This window comes from Empidonax traillii, unplaced genomic scaffold, assembly GCF_003031625.1.
Source record: "Empidonax traillii isolate 1590-97213 ecotype Southwest subspecies unplaced genomic scaffold, ASM303162v1 scaffold787:size292032, whole genome shotgun sequence".
NCBI lineage: Eukaryota > Metazoa > Chordata > Aves > Passeriformes > Tyrannidae > Empidonax > Empidonax traillii.
In genome coordinates, this window is record NW_020955980.1 from 209,959 (window position 1) to 228,464 (window position 18,506).

Below are 18,506 nucleotides of genomic sequence, written 5' to 3' on the forward strand. Positions count from 1 at the left end.
TTTTTTTTTTTTTTTTTTTTTTTTTTTTTTTTTTTTTTTTTTTTTAGTGACTGAATAAGTATTTCACCGGGCTGAGTGTGGTAGTTCCACTGCTTATCCTTGTCATGTTTAAACCAGCACTTCAGTAATTGCTGTGTTACAACTTGGAAAAATTATTTGCTACTGGTGATGAGACAGAGTTGAAACCTTTTTAAAAACTCTAGCCATAGCTTTCTGCAGCAAAAGGCAAGAGATTCTGTTTCTGAGCTGAACGTTCAGCATCACCTTTGTTCCCAACTCCGCCAGTGTGTCTGGAGGCAGCTCCCGTGGGCAGGTCTGGTGCCCACCCGGTGTCCGTGTGCGTGGCTGCGCCTCTGTGGCAGGAGGGTGTGTGGTCAGCCCGGCCCCGGGCAGCAGCAGGATTTCAGGCGCTGTAAAACTGTTTGCCTCTTGCCTATGCTCGTGTCAGTGGAGCATTTTGTGCCCTCTAGCGATGTCTGAAATGTATTCCTGGAGGGTTTTTTCAGGGGCTGTTCGTTCACGTAGTGAGAACTGGTTACTACGAAGAGAGGAATCTAGTACTTACCAGCTGTTGGAAGAAGGGAGGAGAGCTACTGCGACTTCTCTCCTTCTGTATAATGTCCCTATGATTTGTAAGAGATCTCACTTTACTGGGATTTTTCTGCCTGGGATGGTTTTACTTTCTGTCTCTGGTGTGATGTAGCTCTCCCAGAGCTTGGGAATTCTGAGAGTGATGAAAATCCCCTTCCTTTCCTGAACCTCAGCTGGAAGGTGACTGTCTGCTATTGATTAGCTTCTTTTCTGTTGGGAAGTGTCTGTGATTCATAAGATTCATGTTGAGATCTACATCACTGATCTTTTAGAGCTGAAGCCTTTGGAGAGAGAGACACGGCATCAGTTTTGTCTGTTAGCTGAAGGCAGCTTAAACCTTCCTCTGTATTTATGTATTGTGTCTGGCTGGAATCAGGCAGTACTTAACCTCTCATACAGTGGTACAGAAATTAGAAAAAAACAAATCAGTGTGAGTAAAGACTAGAAAGACTTTTTACGTTCTTTATAGTTTCCCTGAGGGATACTTCATTCTTAGAGCATTCAATTGGTATCTGGTAAGGTAATGCTGGAGCCCCTGCTGGGTGATGAGAATGTGAAGACAGAAAGGGAAGCTCTCCTCCACTGGCTGAGTTGTAGGCACAGGCAGAGGGGCCTGGCAGTGGTTCCTTAAACATAACTGGTATTTAAGTACCTCTTGGTATTTGTGTAATCTTAATGTTGTTTGAAAAGAGTTTTGTTCTGTTTCAGTAGTCCTGAGGGGAGATTTCCTGTGCTCTGAGAGGGCTTATTGCAAAGTGAGGCTCTGTGATAGGAATCACTTTGGTTTTTTTCTCTCTCCCTACCCAGTCTGGGATATGCATTGTCTGGTAAGAGAGTGCCTCTCCCAGCAGGTGTTCTCTTGTAAATTTTTAGGCCCTTGAGTCATCATGAAATGCTTATTTCATTCATGTGCTTTTGGAATTTTTGCTTTTACTGGTAAATGTGTCTGGAAATAATAGCTAAAGTTGTGATTACTAAAACTTGAGTCAAGTTTCCAACAAAAATGGCAAAGCTGTTCTCCACAGAATGCTGCAGTTGGTGTCTATGGGGCTGGGCGCTCACTGTATCACTTCTGAATTTTGCCAACCTTCCCAGGCATCCGAGGGCAGATAAAAAGAAAAACCAAACAAACAAATCCACCACCACCAAACAAAACCCCCAAAACATGTGAAATGAAGAAGTAGGAAATCTCCCCAAAGCTTTGTGTTACCAGCACACTTGGTCTCCCATGGTGGCTGCCTGAACGTGCAGCCTCCATGTGTGCTGAAGTGTGTCAGTTCTGGAGACTTCAGTCTGTTTGGAGCTGATACCAGTAACATGGAGCTGTTTGGAGCTGATGCCAGGAACACCACCCCCTCCTTTCAGTGGACACCAAAGATTGGTACTGTCTGTAGCAGGGCCTGTAGCTTTTTCTCATGATGCTTTTGGTAATTGCCACATTGATCTTCCCTGTCTGAGTGTGGTGGTGATTTTGTGCTGGAGTTGCAGCTCACCTGTCTGAATGTTAAAGTGATATATCTTGGATCACAGCTGTGTTGTGTTTAAAATATGAGAGAACAGGGGTGCTTTTTGTATGATCTGATTATTTTTTAAATACTGTTACTGTTATTTGTGTGTGAAGATGCTGTTAGAATGTAGATAGCTTTGCAAAGTAGTAGAATTAATGCTGGTTTATGAGGATGGATTCTTATTTTTTTCCCCTCTCTGCAGTCCTAAAGAATATCCTCACTTACAATAAGGAGTTCCCCTTTGATGTTCAGCCTGTCCCACTCAGGTAAGCGAGAACTGCTTCACTTCATCTACGGGTACATATCTGAGAGGGAGCAGAGCCTGGGGCCTGCCTAGAATTTCTAGAGCCACCTACTTGCTGTACTGCTTTGTGTAAACTGGGTAATAGAAGAACTTTTGTATTCTATTTGTCTAGGTACCACTAAAATTCAAGGCTATGCTTTTGGTAAAATCAGGACTTGGTACATCCCTACATCTGAAGTTGCCAGTACTGTGCCTTGTTTTTAGACTGTGCTTTCTATTGGTCTGAGTTCCTGCAGTCTCTGTCAGAGTTCATAGGTACAGGTAGAAGTTAAGAAGTATTAAATGACAGTAAAGTGTGTTGTCCTTACTCTGTACCCAAATGCTGGCTTGTGGGTTGAAAACCAGTTGGTTTTGATTGTTGGTCTCATTCTTCTTTCTTGTGTTTTACAGGAAGATTTTAGCACCTGGAGAAGAGGAACACTTGGAGTTTGAGGAGGATGATGAGGAAGGAGGAGCTGGAGCAGGGTCTCCAGATTCTTTTCCTGCTAGAGTTCCAGGTAAGGGCCCTAGCCTTGCCATACCAGCCTATGTAGCATCTCTAAGTTCTGTCTCTGAGAAGCTCCTTTCTTCCCTTTGATTTGAAAAGCTTGGGTGAGGAGCAACAGGTTGATGCCGTATTGGAGAACCACAAAGGTGGCCAGTGAATTTTTTTCTTAGCAAACAATATCTTAAGGTGAAACAGTTGTATGAATAACCTGTGAGCGTGGTACCATCTACCTCAAATAATTAGCCTTTTTTTCCTTATTCAAACTCAGTATTTTCATCCCATGCACTTTCTTAACTGTGTGCAGTATTTAAAATGCATTAAATGTAAATTGTGGCAGTGTTTCTCCTGCGAGGAGCATCACGTCCTGCTAGAGATGTGATAAATTGTTGCTGGTTATTTTTGTGTTGCATTGTCTAGTGAGACAGTGGCTTGGAGTGAAGCCAAGCTCTGAGAGGATAAAGAGGGGGTGTTCGTTTTGATAGCTTAAGTCCTTGTCCACGTGAAAGCACTTGTAGAACTGGATATACCTGTAGCTTCAGGTTTTGACAATTTAGATGGTCCAACAAAGGTTCTTCAGGCTCCTGGTGTAATTTCTTTGCAGAAGAAACTCAGCTGGTTGGCAAACTTTGTACTTTGGAAATGAGATAGAAAGTAAGGAACTAGTACTGCAATTATGGTTGAAAGAGCTGAGGTGTTGCATTCCTTGTGCCTGGAGAAAACACAGTCTGTGTCCTTAGATGTGAGCCAGGGCACGGCACTGATTGTGGTCCCTGCAGGCTGGGCTGATGTAGATGTGCACAGTCTGCACTTGTTTGTGCCAGGCTCACAAACAGGCTGTAATGTGTTGTGATGTTTATTTGCTGACACTTGCTATCTCAATCCTTGTTACTCACCGTGATAAATCCATTTGTGGAGATGTATTCTGTCTGTCCTAAGCTCAGCAGAGAGACCTTGAGTGGCTCTTGGTGTGGTGGTGAATCAATCAGGTTGTGATCATTGCCACAGTGCCAACAGGTACCTCTGCAACCCGTCAGAGCTGTGGGTGTGTAGTGGACCTAAATGCTGTGTGTGGGCTTAAGAAACAAAATAAGTTGATGATAAACAGACTGACTTTATAGTTAAATCATTTCCAAAGAAGGAGGGTAGTAGCCAAGTCTGAAAGAAGAGATGTTTGGGGCATATACTTCTTACTGAATTATTTCTCAGTAAGATCATGCTTTTAAGAGGAGGTGAGAGCAACTCGCGAACTTACTGCTCTTTTACACTGTCATCTGTTTAGCAGACTGCATATCTGACTTTTCTGAATTGCTTTTTTGGATTAAGGTAAAATTCCCATAGCTACAATAATCTAACCCCCTCAGGTGGTTTTGCAGTACTTTAACACAGATTTTGTTTTCCCCACGGAATGCAAATTACTGTGGTGTTTCTTACATGACTGGAGGTTGGTCTGTTGCTCTTTCTCTGGGTGATGAGGCTTAAGCAAAAGCAGTTTGCAGCCTTCTGGGTTGAACCTCATAAACGAAGTGAACTTTCCATACTGAACTGACAGAACTGTGTTGCACTCCTTGCTTCATTATGCCTTTAATCCGTAGTGTGTGACTGTACTGTCTGACTGACCGTGGTCTTGTCTTCTACATGCATGGCTTCATCGCTATCACATTGCCCCATCCATCTAACCCAGGAGCCAGTGAAGGTATGAGAACCTTTTAGTATGTACTGTTATTTCTTTGGCCATGTTCACGTAGCTGTGATGTTCTTCATTCGGCTCTCAGTTCCAGTCCTCAAAATGCAATTGTTGGTAACAATGGCAGTGCTGGGCACCTCTGTACGGATCTTTGTTTGCCTTCAGTACCAGAGAAAGTTGACACACCTTACATAGCTCTCTAGAAGTCCTACTATGCTAATGAAGGCATTCTCAGTTGTGTAGCCAAGGGTAGGTGTAGCTGGATTTTATTTACTGGAATACACTTCTTTGGGAAATTTTACAGAGTACTTAGACTTCTGTGCTGTAGGGAGCCGAACTGACCAATGGCTTGCTGCCTCCAGCAGCAAAGGTTTCCTGCCTTTCTCCTGGTTATATGTGACTTTATTCCAGTGCTGTGCTTGCAGTGAGTTCTTCTGTGAACTATTTTCATTTGCAAACCCATCAAACTTGTCAATTTTTCCTCCACCTCTGAATTGGGGTTTGGGAAGGGAGAGACTGGGCACCTGTGTCTCGGTGGCAGAGAGCTGTCGGGCTGGATCACTGTCATGGCTCTGAAACACACTCTGTAGGAGGACACTTATATCGTTTGTAGATGCTCCTTCCCACTCTGGCAAAGGTGCTCTGTGGTTGTGCCTGGAATGGCTGGCAGTTTTCTCCTGAAAGGCCGCAGTGTGAGCTACTGGAGGCCCACAGGCCTGAGCCATGGGGGCAGGGAGCGGTGTGATGATGCCCAGCCCCAGTGAAATTGTACCATTGGGCTGTCAGCTGATGGCTCCTGTGTGAGGTGGCTACAGAACCTGCTTCAGCACCAGGCCTGACTGGGGGGCTGTGACTCACATGGGACAGGCTACAGTCAGCTGCTGGAGTCCACTGTTCCTCCTGCTGAGGCAGAAACTATTCCTTGGAGACTGTCCTACTTTTCTCTTATCTCCTGGAAGTGGCCCTGACTGTTCTGTTCATTGCAACTCTGCAATTTCACATATTCTGGAAAGCATTTTTCAAGAACAGAATAATTTTTCTTAAGCCACGATTTTTACAATAAATGCCAGTCTGATGCATCTTTCTGGTGACTTTTCTATCAATCACCCTATCACATCACCCTTTGAGTGATGGACAGGAAAAACTGAAGGCTGCAGTTGTTCTTGGCTCTTGGGGGACATGCTGCTTCTAGGAGACAACTTAGAAATGGCAGAGCAATGTTTTGTGCCAAAGAGAAGGTGGGCTTACTTCTACCTTCATTTAGATTGAAATAAGGACTCTGTCTTTGAACATCTGTTCAAGAGAGACAGCAAGATCAACTAGAGCATATGCTGCTTCGCAGAAATGAGGGCTCTCTTCTAAGTTTACTTTTAACATTTCTCACGCAATATCAGAATTCTTTGCTTCAGAACAGTGGGTCGAGTTCTGCCATGGTATGTTGTGAAGTGGCTGCAGACATGGCACTTTTGAGGCCATGAGCCTGCCAGCTGCCAGGACAGGGAATACAGAAACACACAGCATCATGGATGTGAATTCAGGTCTTGCTAATGATCCTGAGGTTCAGGATCGCTCATGAAATCTTGCTGAAGCTGTGGCTCTAGTTCTAAGAGCAGAATACGTGGTCCCCTCTTGCAAAGTCAGTCTCTCTCATAGGACAAAAAGTCCTTGGTTCTCCAGCTCCTCAAGAGGAAAAAAAAGTATCAAGGAAAAACTCCTATTGGACTTGTCAAAGGAAATTATTACTTTGTTTAGATCTTAAGCCTGGGGATAACTTTTTTTTTCACTAGAAAACCAAAACTTTAAATCATACTTTCTCTTGAGTCTGAGCATTTTCTGTTCTGGTGCTAATTCATCTAATACTGGAGAGAGGCTTGAAGTGTGTCAGTTTTTGCTAAATTCAGCATGAAATAACCTACTCCATTGTTGATGACAGAATACTGTAGCTCTTAGTGGTTTGAACAGTTTGGATTTCTTGCCAGCTGCACTGTCTTCCTTAGCACTGTGAGGATTCATTTATGCTCACCACCAAGTTTTGACACAAACTGTTCTTCATGCAGAGCTGGGGACTCCTTCCTTAAGGCAGAAGCCAACTTGGGGGATGCAAATACTATTTTTTCTCTCTTTAAGTGGAGGCCAGTAGAACTGAGATAATTGAGAATCAATCCTCTAATTCCCTTATGTGCTGTGGGATTTGCACCAATGTCATTTTCCTCCTTAACCTCCCAGTCTAAACATTCAACATGCAGCCAAGTCATGTTCAATGGGGTGGGACTCCTGATTAAGTGTCTGATGCTCCTGCAACTGCAGATTGAATCCAGCCTCTTAAATTTAATCCTCCAAAATGATATAAAGTGGGTTCCATTAATGAGTTATTCTGCGTGACAGGAAGAAATAACACTTTGAACAAAGCTCCTCTCTGTTGTTATGGCATCAGTTTTTCATGAATTGATTTGACTTGAGACAGTCCTCATTTCTTCGTGTGGTCTTTGAAATCTGTCAAATTGTGTTGTTTTGTATTGTGTGTCTCTGCACACAGACATTCCCGTAGTGCTGTGTGCTACTGGGATATGAATCCTGGGGCTTTGAACCCCTTAAGGAGAACACCACCTTCCATAGGAGAATATGGGACAAGCAAGGCCTCTGCTGTAAGGATGGCACAAAGGGTTAATAATGTGCTTTACTCTTTCCAGGTACTTTGTTACCCAGATTGCCATCTGAACCCGGGATGACGTTACTCACCATCAACATAGAGAAAATTGGTCTGAAAGATGCTGGGCAGTGCATTGATCCTTACATCACTGTCAGTGTAAAGGGTAATGATTTCTGTTCCTGGCTCCTCACTGCTAGTTTGGACAGAGTGCATTTTCTGAAAGCTGCATTGATTTTTCAGCCCACTGGGAAAAATGTTTGTTGTTACTTGCATTTTATATTGTGGACTTAAGGCTTCTACTTTAATCAAGGGTGGAAAAATTCTGTATTTGGGAGATACTGGGAGGTGAATCTGTGCAGGATATGCACTTCTCTGTGCACTGCGGGGTGCGTTCCCCGTGCTGGGAGCTGAGTGAGTGTCAGTGACTTGGCAAGGCAGTGCTTCTCCATTCCAGCTTGTTCAGCTGGCTCTAAGTACAGACCTGTTTGGACTGCTTGTACTCCCCAACGCATCCTGGGCTCTGGGCTCTCTGGAGATGGTGAACCACAGCCTGCTGACTCCATTCTTGCCCTCTTAATAAACTAATTTTGTAGTAAAGCAAATATAATCTTACCAAGGCCTGATGTTTAGAGGAATAGGTATAAACGGGTAAAAACAGCCTCCGCCTCTGAGAGCTTCCATGGATCTGGAAGAACCTCTTTCTCTGTCATTCCAGGATAGGTAATATTAGGATTTCTCTCTGTTTCAAATGGCAGCATTGTTGATGTCTTCTGCTTGACATTGAGAGTTTTGGTATTCACACTCCTTCTAGTGGGAGTGTCTGTTCCCTATTTTGCATTTCTTAGCAGGAAGCCCCCATAGTCAAAGTTGTTTACCCTTAGCCTGCCCTGCTTGACTTCGGCTTCTCTTTACAATCTTTGGAGGATTTTTTTTGTTTTGTTTTGTTTATTGTATAAAAATTTGTAGCTGAGTCAGGAGCCTCTGGTTATCAGTTGTGATAACAACCTTGTATGTGTCCTCTTAAGATGTGCCATTGGATACCAAAAATGTAGGGATTAAATCCTTGTTAGATGTGTGATCAGTGCTTCCTCCACCAGACGTCCTCTGGCAGAAGGAAGGGTCACAGTATCAAGTGTCACTTGAGTCCATATCCAAACTTGTAAAGCAAACATTCCTTGTTCCTTGCCACCAAAGTGTTTGTTTTATTACACAGTGGTAAAAGTGCTGCTTGCCTACAGAGCTAGCTCTCATTTCCTTTCTGGAACTAAGGGAGACTGTGTACTGCTGGGCTTGCTTTCCCAACAAGTCTTCCTGTTAACATGTGGCTCTCTGTTTCCAAACTCATTTACCTGCAAATGGTGACTGCCAAGGAATGATGTAGAAAATAGGATCAAAAGGGGGAGGGGGCAGGCTATCACCTAGTCTGCCAATGGTGCCTTTTGAGACTTTATTTCTCAAGATTTTTATTCATGAAAAGTGACTCTGAAAAGTCTTTTTCTCACTATTAGGAGTCTGAAGACACTGAACAGGTGTTTTCCTTGGTTTTATACCGAGCTGCTCTCTTGCAGGTTTGGAAAGAGGTTTATTTGTGATGTGACATTGGCAAATCCCAGCCCACACCCTGGATGAAGGGCATCACTGGTGCTCCAGGGCCCTGATCTCAGCCTGTGCCCCAAGCACAACGTGTGCACTCCACACTTGTAATTTTGTCCGTGTCTTAGCAACTTCCTCTGCCAGAGGGAAAGGGATCAATGATGAGAGGAGAGAGAGTAAGAGGACACATGTACTCCTGAAAACAGCAGAGGCTTAATGAGAATCTGTGGTGGCTGTGCCTGAGCAGCACAACCAGTGGCCGGTGCTGGGAGCTGGAGTCCAGCCTGTGGCCCCACAATGCCTCTGTCCTTGGAAAAACCAAGAGAAATAATGGACAATGAATGGGTCTAGGCACAAGGCAGGGCATGTGCAGGTTGTGTGAGCTGTGCCAGCTGTGCCCTGCAGACCCTGTGTGGAGGGCAGCCTCTGGTGCATATTCCACTCGGGCTGAAGCCCTGCTGGAGTCCTGTGTGCAGAGGGAACGGAACCTTTTGCTGAGAGCAGAAAAAAATGCACTCTTAAAAATAAAAAGAGGGAGAATTCCAACTTTTCGTCTGAAATATTGTCAGAACTTTAGCTGCTTTCATGTTGCAATCAAAAAGAAAATGCACTGACTGTGAAGAGGCATGATTGCCCCTTTTTTTAAGTTCAGGGGGAAAATCCAGGTGTGCATTAACTTTTTGTGACAGGATTAGGAGTGACTCATGAATCTTTTAAAGCAGGACCTTAAGTCTGAGAAGCTTCTGCCATTCTCATGCTGTTCTTTCCTGCAGATTTAAATGGGATAGATCTGACTCCGGTGCAAGATACTCCTGTGGCTTTGAGAAAGGAGGACACGTATGTCCATTTTAATGTGGACATAGAGATTCAGAAACACATTGAGAGACTAACAAAAGGTATGTGGTACCAGGGACCCGAAATGGGGCCCAGGAGCTTTGGAAGCACAGGCAGTGGGCTGCTCCTGATCTAATAAACAGGCTGTGCCTGAGCTGATGCTGCAGGGCTTGAGATCCAGACAAGGATAAAAATAGACCTTTGCATCCTGTCGCTTTCAAATTGGTCCCTGTGATGACTCGCAGACAAGGGAGAAATGAAAAGAGATAAAAGTGCAGCAGTCTGCTCTACTACACAGGTATTGAGCTGCTTTATCACCTGCTCAGTCATTGTTACCTGGTATGAGCAATTGAGTGAAGAGAGCAAGCTGTTGTGGGAGCGATGAGCATTGTAAGAACACAGTGTAGCTTTTGAGTAAGTAACAGAAGCATCGGAGATAATTCCCTCCAATGTACAGGCAGCAATAAGTTTTCTTGGCAGATAACTATTAGCCATAATTGCTAACTTCTCTATTAAACCATTTTTCACTCTAGGTGCAGCTATTTTCTTTGAATTCAAACACTACAAGCCTAAGAAAAGGTTTACTAGCACCAAGTGCTTTGCTTTCATGGAGATGGATGAAATTAAACCTGGGGCAATTGTTATAGAACTGTAAGTGACTCACAATTATGGATGATAATGAGTGAAGAAATGAAGTAGACTTCAGTTACAATGTGTGACTTGTTGCATCAAGGAAAGTTTCTTGGACTCATTAGATTGACTTCCATAAAGAATATTCTATTTTTAATAAAGAAGGGAAGATAAAATGTTTTTAGGCAAGTAAGATGGCTAGAGACCCTTCTCAGAAACTAGACCATTTCCAAATAAAATGCTGGTGTTTGTAACCAAATTTTGTATGAAGTTAACGAAGTCTGTATGGGAGATTTTAATTTGGAGTTTGGCTTGACTTTCAGATCAGCTATATTTAAAAAAAAAAAATCAACTCACAATCTTTTAGTACAGAACTTCTGTAAAGGAAAAATGATTTGAGGCATGAGGTACCAATTTGCAAATTTTATGAACATTTCAAAGCATTATTGGGTGGTTGTGTTTTCCCCCCCCTTGCCCTAATAAGTAGACAAATAGATCAGCCAGTTATGCTGCAGTGGTTGTGGTGTGCATCCTACCGTACCCTCGCTGTGTGGCTGAAGGTTTGAGTGAGGGATTTGAGGGTTGGTTTTTTTCAAGAAGGTGAACCTTGCCATTCTGGGCACCTCTAGGAAAAGTGCTTAGTCTGTGATAGCTGGAGTACTTCTGAAGTACTGAGTAACCAATACTGGGTCTCCTACAGTCCAGAGTATTACGCTGGGAATCTCCTTACAAAAATATTACACTCATTTCCATATTGAAATCTTTGTTCAGTTAAAAAAATAATCCAGAGAAAATACTGGTTTGAGTTTCTTCCTGTAAATCTAGTCAGTACTGTTGCTTCAAATAAGCCTTGTCAGATGTATTTAAAAGACTGGGGTAATAAGATCTGTGCAGGACGAGCTTTCTAGTTTGCTTTCATGTTCCTGCGCAGCCCTGGGCACTTGGATTAACTCACTTTCTTATGGTTACAGGTACAAAAAACCCACTGACTTTAAAAGGAAGAAATTGCAACTGTTGACCAAGAAACCACTTTACCTTCACCTCCATCAAACACTGCACAAGGAATGACCCTAGTTGTGAGACTTCTGTGAACTGAACCACACGTCCTGGTAGCTGTGTGTAGTAGCCTTAGCCTCCGAGGGGCGGGAAGATCCGACTGTATTCATGCCAGTAGGTCAGACGGGACCATCACACACTGCACAGCACTACTTCAGGGTCAGGGGCAAGCCCACCATGCAAGTGCAAGATTTTTTTCAGTAACTTCCAGATACAGGTTTTTCCGAGAGCCCTGAAATACGTTGACTGCTTTTCCTAAGTTTGCTGTTCATCACTTTTTATCTTAACCGTTACTATCCTTTAGCCTCAACTTCCACCCAGGGATGGAGACTGCCCCTCTGCCAAACCTGCAGCAATAAAGACGTGGCAGGCCTACTAACTGTTTCCACTTGCTGTGGTATTGTAGTTCCTCTCATCTGCATTTCAGAGTCCTCTATAGCAGACAGGGTGGCAGAAGACTGGGAGAGAAGGCTGAGGTGTAGTGGGAAGGAGCTTGAGGTCCTGCAGGTGCTTTGAAGTGAGAGAGAAGGTGGGCAGATCAGGTGGGCAGCCACAGCACAGCTCCTCCAACAGCTGCTTGGCTGTGGTCAGGTCAGGAGCAGGACAACTGCAGATGAGAACACTGAACTATGATTTTAACAGCCTTGCCTGGTCCACTTGTACTGATTTTTGGATACATGTTACAATCCTTTAAATCACTGTTACTCCCTAATAGAGCTATTTTTTTTTTTCTGTATCTTGTCAGAGAGTGGTTTGCAAAGGTGGGTGGGGGATAGAGAGGTTGCTCCAGGGCTTTGTCCTGGTGGCAGTGGGTGTTTTGCCATTGCAGTGACAGGAGGACAGGACAGGCCCCTCAGTGTTGAAATGTCGACTTTTCCAGAGCTTTGTATAAAGCAGATTTGGCCAGCAGGGTGACCCACCTTTTACATGAAACTGCTGTTCTTATGGAAACTGATTGTATGCAGTTTTCTGCATATTTTGTGCAAGTCTGGAAACTTACTCTAAAAATTACCTTTTTTATGTAAGTAGATAGGATTATCATTTGTTTTCTATATTTTTGATTTGGTGTGTAATAAGCTGCAGGATATTGGCTTATTATGACACACTTCCATTCATCTTTTGACCTAATAAAGGGACAGAAGTAGAACCCAGTCAAATTTTTCATATATTTGCGTGGATATTTAATATGATACTTTAAGGTTTGATAAACTTCTTGCATATCTAACTAGTGCCTGAATACTCTGCTATGCTAACTAAGGACCCAGCTCCCACAGTAGTGTCAATTATTTTAAACAGCTTGGATGCAGGTGTATCATCCATTCCTCTTCTCTGTCACATCTGTTACATCATGAGATGTTACTTTTCCTCATGCTACTTGTCTGTCTCCAGGCAGGTGTTCAGCATTTTTGGCTTTACTTTATTGATTAGGATAAAAAGCTGGGTTTGAATGTCCTAATCTTCTTGCCTTTCTTCTGTTCTGTAGAGAGGACATTATTTAGGTGTCATGACAGAAGTCAGCAACACTTTCTGAAATTCCACTGCTGGTTGGAGGGGGAAAAAAAGGCCAGTTGAGTTGTCCTGTTTATGGTTCTTTACAATACCCCAATGGTATTACAGGTGAGAGGGTAACTATCAAGCCCTGAAAAGATATCCTTACAAGTCATGGAAGTACCTCTGAAGGCAGCATTCTGGATACCAGGCAAAATGAGGAGAGACAAATTCCTAAAAACCAACCAAACATCATCCTTTGAACTCTGCAAAAGGATGGAGCAAAGTGTTTGTTAGTCTGTGGCTGCAAACAACTGAGCTCGGGCAGTAGGTGTGTTACCTGTCAGTGGTCCCTGGCTGGCTCAGGACTTGCTCTGACTGAAGGATCTGTGGCACTGAGTGTCCCTGGAAGGTCTCTCTCACTCAGCGAGGGAGGGTTCTGGGGCTCTGTCCGGCTCTGCTCCTGTTCCTCATAGCCTGGTGTAAGCACTGCCCTCACTCGTGGGTGTCCAAGGTGCCTCCACCTGGGGCAGCCCGAGGGCCATTCCATCCAGATTTTAAGTTCTTCTTGCTAGCTGGGATGGGCAAGGGAGGAGACACTAAACATCACAAAGCCTTGTATGAAGAAGGAAAGAGCCTGAACTTGGAGAACCCGACTTTCCAACATGTATGTTTATCAATGTGTGTGTCGATGGCCACCCTGCCAATTGAAATTCTTTCCCCCAAACCACAACCCATCGTTTCTGCTGCTTACCTTGACCCTTCCCCAGCCTGTAGCTGTCTGTATTAACGCCGGTTATATGAAATGTCAACTTTGAAATATTTTTGTTAAATACACAAGTAGAGCTTTGTATTTAACTAATTGTGAATTAATATCTGTTGAGTGTGAAATACCATTTTTAAAGTTGCTTCTATCCCCTGCATTTTTTCTGTGAACTGTCTCTCACTGAAAGGACTGCTGCTGCTGCCCACACCACGAGCTATATATTGTTTTATGCTTCAGTGATGTTCTAGCTTGTCTTTCATCTTGAATCTAAAGCTTTACACTTGTACTGTTAAGAATGTAACACCTAGATGGCAAGTTTAATGGCTGCTTGTACTCTGGCAGTAAAGCTGTAATGGCCTCCCCAGTAGGGTTTTTTTTATTATTCCTAGAGTTGTCTTCCTTTTTGTCCAATGCACTTTTGAGAAACCTTACTCACTGAGACAGTAAGGGGCCTGGCATTCCAAATACCTGCTACAAGTGTAGGGCCTTTTTTTAAGGTTATTCAGTGTTCTGTGTCTGCAATACAGGTTAACATGGTTTACATACACCCACTGTGCTTTACAGAAAGCTACTTACTTAGGTTAAGACAAGAAAGTAAGAGGCTTTCAAAATATAGACTTACTGTTAAGGAAGCTGAATTGGGTTAGGGTCTTAAACACTGAGTAATTGGTCTTAAATTGGCCTTAAACATTGAGGAAGATGAAAACTCGGCCCACACCTTGCTTAATGCTGCGAGCTGGTCTTGAAAGCAGAAAGCAATTAGGAAATTTCTAAGTCCATCTACTGGGGAGTGTTTCCCCAGTAACCACAGCTTCATAAAGGTTTCCAGCTCTGGGAGCTGTATCCTTCACGGTCCTCATTACATGAAGCAAGTCCATAACATGCCAGACTAATTCAGCATAAGGGTAACAGGGTCATTAACCCTGCAGCAGCAGCAGCAGCAATTTGGCCTTGATTCAATTCTTGAACTCAGAAGTGTAGCATTTTCTGGTCACGTTACTGAACCAGTCTCCTTTCAGAACAAAAAGTGGCACTGAAACAAAGCCTTTGGGGTTTAGCAAAAGGAATTTTGCTTTTTATTATAACTTTCCTTTGAATACAGTGTCATTTGTGCTTCTGATCTCCAACCAGACATCTTTTTTAAAGAAACCCAGACCTTCAGAGTCCTTATGTAAAGCCCTGGCCTACAGTAACTGCAGCTCAATGATGAGATGGAGAAGGCAGGTTGGATAGCATTTTACTTAAAAAATTATTTCCACAGGAAATGATTTGATTTACATTTTTAACGAAATTAGTTCATTCGCCAACTGGTTACAAAGGCTACATAGAATTAAAACTATCCACACAGGTATTTCCTTCTATTGCACTTTTAGAGTAGGTTCAAGTCCACCACAAAAAGGTTCTTGCAGCCCAAGTGGATGGATGAGTTTGTGATCATAAATGCACATAAGATGTCTGTAGCAACTGGATAAAAATTAATCCTGCAAAAGCTGAGATATACCGAAATGAGACCAATGTCTTCAAACCAAGAGCCATTTCCTGCGATCCCCAGGGTGGGCTGTGTGCTGGAACCTGCTGTGTGGAGCTGCTGTCCCGCCAGAGCCCTGTGCTGGGGCTGTGTGTAGTCCTTGGAGCCCGGCAGCCGCGTTAGTCCCTGGGTGCCGACGGGGGCAAGTCTCTATTGGGAGAAGGCGCATAGTCTCTGCCAGCTTGTGGGGGTAGCCGGGGGCCTGGAGGATAATCCCTGGGGCCAGGAGGGCCTAGGGGCTGGAAAGGAGGGTGGCCACGTGCGTAGCCTCTGGGATCTGGGGGAGGCGGCAGTGGGCCAGGAGGCAAATCTCTTATTCCTAAACGTGGACCAGGTAAGAAATCTCTTGCAGGCGGAGGTGGCAAGGGAGCACCACAAACTGGAAGGAAAAGAAATCATGGAGTTAAATGAAATCTTGCCTTAACCTAGACAGTGAAGCTCCTGACTTGTTCCTCACTTCCTCTATTTTCTAGAGCAGCTCTGAGGTCCATCACATGCAGACTTCACAGCCCATGAATTATATTCTAGGGACTTTTGGCTGCTGTAGCAGACTAAACAAGGAAAAACACCTTCTTAATACCCTGGCATTAAGAAAGCTTGAAAAAAAATCCACCCAGTTCAAGCTTATTGAACAAGACAGCCAGAGCCCATGGAGCACCAGGAAGCTGTGCATTAAGGAAAAGCACATGTGGGTTGTGCAGTCAGATTCCCCGAAGGGATGTCTCAGCACGGGGTGGTGCAGCTGTACCTTGGGGTGCAGGGTGAGGTCGAGGCCCGAAGTGCCCACGGAGAGGAGGTGGTGGTGGTGGTCCGTAGCGAACGGGTGGTGGAGGAGGAGGTCCCATCACTGGGGAGGGCATGATGGGTGTCCCAGGGAAGGGAGACGGGCCTTTGGCACTGGCATTCCCCTGTGTGAGAAGAGGTCGTACTTCAGTGCATCAGAGAAGTGATGACACTGCTCAACACCACAGCCACTCACCCAGAGGCAAAGAGGTGCAAACCCAACACACCCCAAAACAATAACATGGTAGAAAATAGGGAGCTACTGCACCATCATCTTCCCTTTTCCCAGGACACTGTTGGCACTACCCAGGAGTGAGTGGTTAATGTAACTCTCTTGAGGGTTTTTTTTTTTAGCTGAAGTTCAATCCCTTTCAAAGTGTCCTCAGTGGACACCCCTTTGGTAAAGGGCCTGGAACTTTGAATTCCATATGGAATTGTGCTTAAACACCACAGGTAAGTCAGCTGCTTAGGATTATTGCTGTAGTCACTCCAGAGTGTTTGCCCACAGTCCCTGACAAGAAACATATCATTTCCTCCATTCCACAAAAAACAGACAGCAACTGTTCATGGTGAGAGAAGCCCCTTGAGGCAGAGGGAGGAGCCCCTGGTTAGTTCTGCAGAGCATTTGTTACTTAGCAGGTCAGAACACCAAGCCTGTTACTCCTCTCCATCACAGCAGTGTAACACCACGTTCAGCCTCTGGGTACTCACTGCAGCCGCTTCACTGGATGAAGGTGAATCGGTAGCTACACTGGGGGCTTCAGACTCTTTGGGAGAGGGTTGCTTTTGGGGGTTTTTTTGGACAGCAAATAAGGATAGTGACAGGATATAGACAAGACAGAATATGATACAGTTAAAGAAGCAGGAGAAGTAAAGTGCATCATGTACTAAAAACGCTTCTTGAGGGTCGGGGTTTTCTCAGCTTACCATTCCATCCATGGCTGTGGAAGGGGAGGAGGTTCTTGGCTCACTGCTGATCAGGGATGCTACAGCAGGCCCAATGTCTGTAAAGACAGTCACAAATGCCTGTCTTACTGTGCATAGGGTAAGGAAGGTGGGCTTAAAATTGCCTTTGGGAAGTGAAAGGGTAACTGAATAAGATGCAGTTGGTTGCAGACCACATTACTCACCAGGAACAGACATCCTTCCAGGTAACTCTGGTGGCCTACGTGGAGCAGGGGGGCCATCCACCACTGTACATTAAGGGAAATAAGAACCCCAGAGATTCTGATCAACACAGCCTTGAGCTATTTCTATTAACACCCACATCCCCCAACAACCCATCATTTGTGTTGGGTATCAATACTTTAAACTACCCCTAGAATCAAGATCTGACCTTAGTGTTCCTGTGTAGCATAAGAGTTGTCACAAAAGGGAAGTTTCAGTGCTTACCAAATTCACCCCTTGCACCTTCCCTTCGAGGAGCAGAAAGGGGCCGAGGAGGAACTTCGATCATCTGTGTGGGGGATGGATTTCCTCCACTCACAGGGGATGGGCCAGACGAGCCATCTCTGCTTAAGGGACCTATGCCAAAGAATTAAAACCACGTGACTTACTTTTCTGTAATTTAAAATAGCCTTATTTTTTTATGATGTACTGACTCCAAGACCAAAGTTATGGGTGAACCAGCAGCATTTACCTCGTCGTGGCAGGACCTGGCGATCTGGTCTGCCTGGAGTTGGCTTTACAATTACTGGTCTTTGAAGCATGACGATTTTTTGGTTTACTTCTATTAATCTAATTTTGAAAAAATAAAGGTTTCTTATTACTATTCAGAAAAATACCTGTGAGTTATATTTATTATAATGCAACAAGGCAAACCGCATTGTAAAACATTACTGCTTTCACCAAGAGATCTTATTTTAACCATCAAAACAGTTCAATAGTGGTTAAAATTAGTCAGTCAAATATGTACTACACATTCTGAGCGAGCTAAATGAGCACCTTGCACTGCTAGAGCTTCTTCTCTCCCAAGCAACACACAGCACGTTCAAAGAGGAATAAAGAAGGTCTGTTCCATACTCACTTTTGTCTCAGGTTGGCTGCTTCTCTTTTTTCTTCAGCCAGAGCTCTCTCAGCCGAGCGGGCAATGAGCTGGTAGATAAAATTTTGTCAGCTGCATTAATGGCACCAATGTGAAGTCAAATATAAACTGTTTGCATGAGAAAAAGAAGAACACTCTTACCCAATTGTCATGTGCCTTTTTCTCATGAGCAGCAATCTGAGAAGGAAAGAAGTGATTTAGTTTTTGTCCAACTACCAGAGCGCTGGAATGATGCAGTAAAAGATGACATAATAAACAGCAAGCAGGTTTACCTGGTTCTTGTAAGATCTCTCTGTTTTCTGCAGTTCTTCTTCCATATCTTGGATCCTTTGCCTGTACAGAAGGAAAAAGAGGGAAGGAGAGAGGTTTGAATGAATTTTCCTCAATGGCTGAAACAAAAAGAAAACCATAATCTTCAGAAACTGAAGTTACTTATAAACTTTCACTTCCTCGATGGCCAGCACGGCTTTTTCATCTGCAGCAGACAATTTCTGTTCCTTCTCCTGACGCTCATACTCTTCCTGGGTTAGTTTTCTGCATAGGAAATTAAAAAAAAAAAA

At 43.9% G+C, this 18,506-nt stretch overlaps 2 protein-coding genes across 2 annotated transcripts in view; one reads left to right on the forward strand and one right to left on the reverse strand.

The window, feature by feature from the left end:
• Nucleotides 1–13,967, forward strand: part of AIDA (axin interactor, dorsalization associated) — a 29,287-nt gene extending 15,320 nt beyond the window's left edge. The window contains exons 5-10 of the mRNA XM_027901486.1: nt 2,302–2,365; nt 2,794–2,900; nt 7,265–7,387; nt 9,591–9,713; nt 10,185–10,302; nt 11,253–13,967. Coding sequence (XP_027757287.1) covers nt 2,302–2,365; nt 2,794–2,900; nt 7,265–7,387; nt 9,591–9,713; nt 10,185–10,302; nt 11,253–11,349 — 632 coding nt within the window. The 3' untranslated portion in view covers nt 11,350–13,967. The remainder of the gene's footprint in view (nt 1–2,301; nt 2,366–2,793; nt 2,901–7,264; nt 7,388–9,590; nt 9,714–10,184; nt 10,303–11,252) is intronic.
• Nucleotides 13,968–14,641: 674 nt separating this feature from the next.
• The window catches only part of MIA3 (MIA SH3 domain ER export factor 3), a 29,007-nt gene continuing 25,142 nt past the window's right edge, over nt 14,642–18,506 (reverse strand). Inside the window, exons 20-29 of the mRNA XM_027901485.1 lie at nt 18,219–18,279; nt 18,088–18,123; nt 17,929–17,996; nt 17,542–17,639; nt 17,295–17,426; nt 17,033–17,095; nt 16,830–16,906; nt 16,614–16,685; nt 15,868–16,027; nt 14,642–15,498 (exon numbers count right to left, since the gene is read on the reverse strand). Coding sequence (XP_027757286.1) covers nt 15,239–15,498; nt 15,868–16,027; nt 16,614–16,685; nt 16,830–16,906; nt 17,033–17,095; nt 17,295–17,426; nt 17,542–17,639; nt 17,929–17,996; nt 18,088–18,123; nt 18,219–18,279 — 1,027 coding nt within the window. The 3' untranslated portion in view covers nt 14,642–15,238. The remainder of the gene's footprint in view (nt 15,499–15,867; nt 16,028–16,613; nt 16,686–16,829; nt 16,907–17,032; nt 17,096–17,294; nt 17,427–17,541; nt 17,640–17,928; nt 17,997–18,087; nt 18,124–18,218; nt 18,280–18,506) is intronic.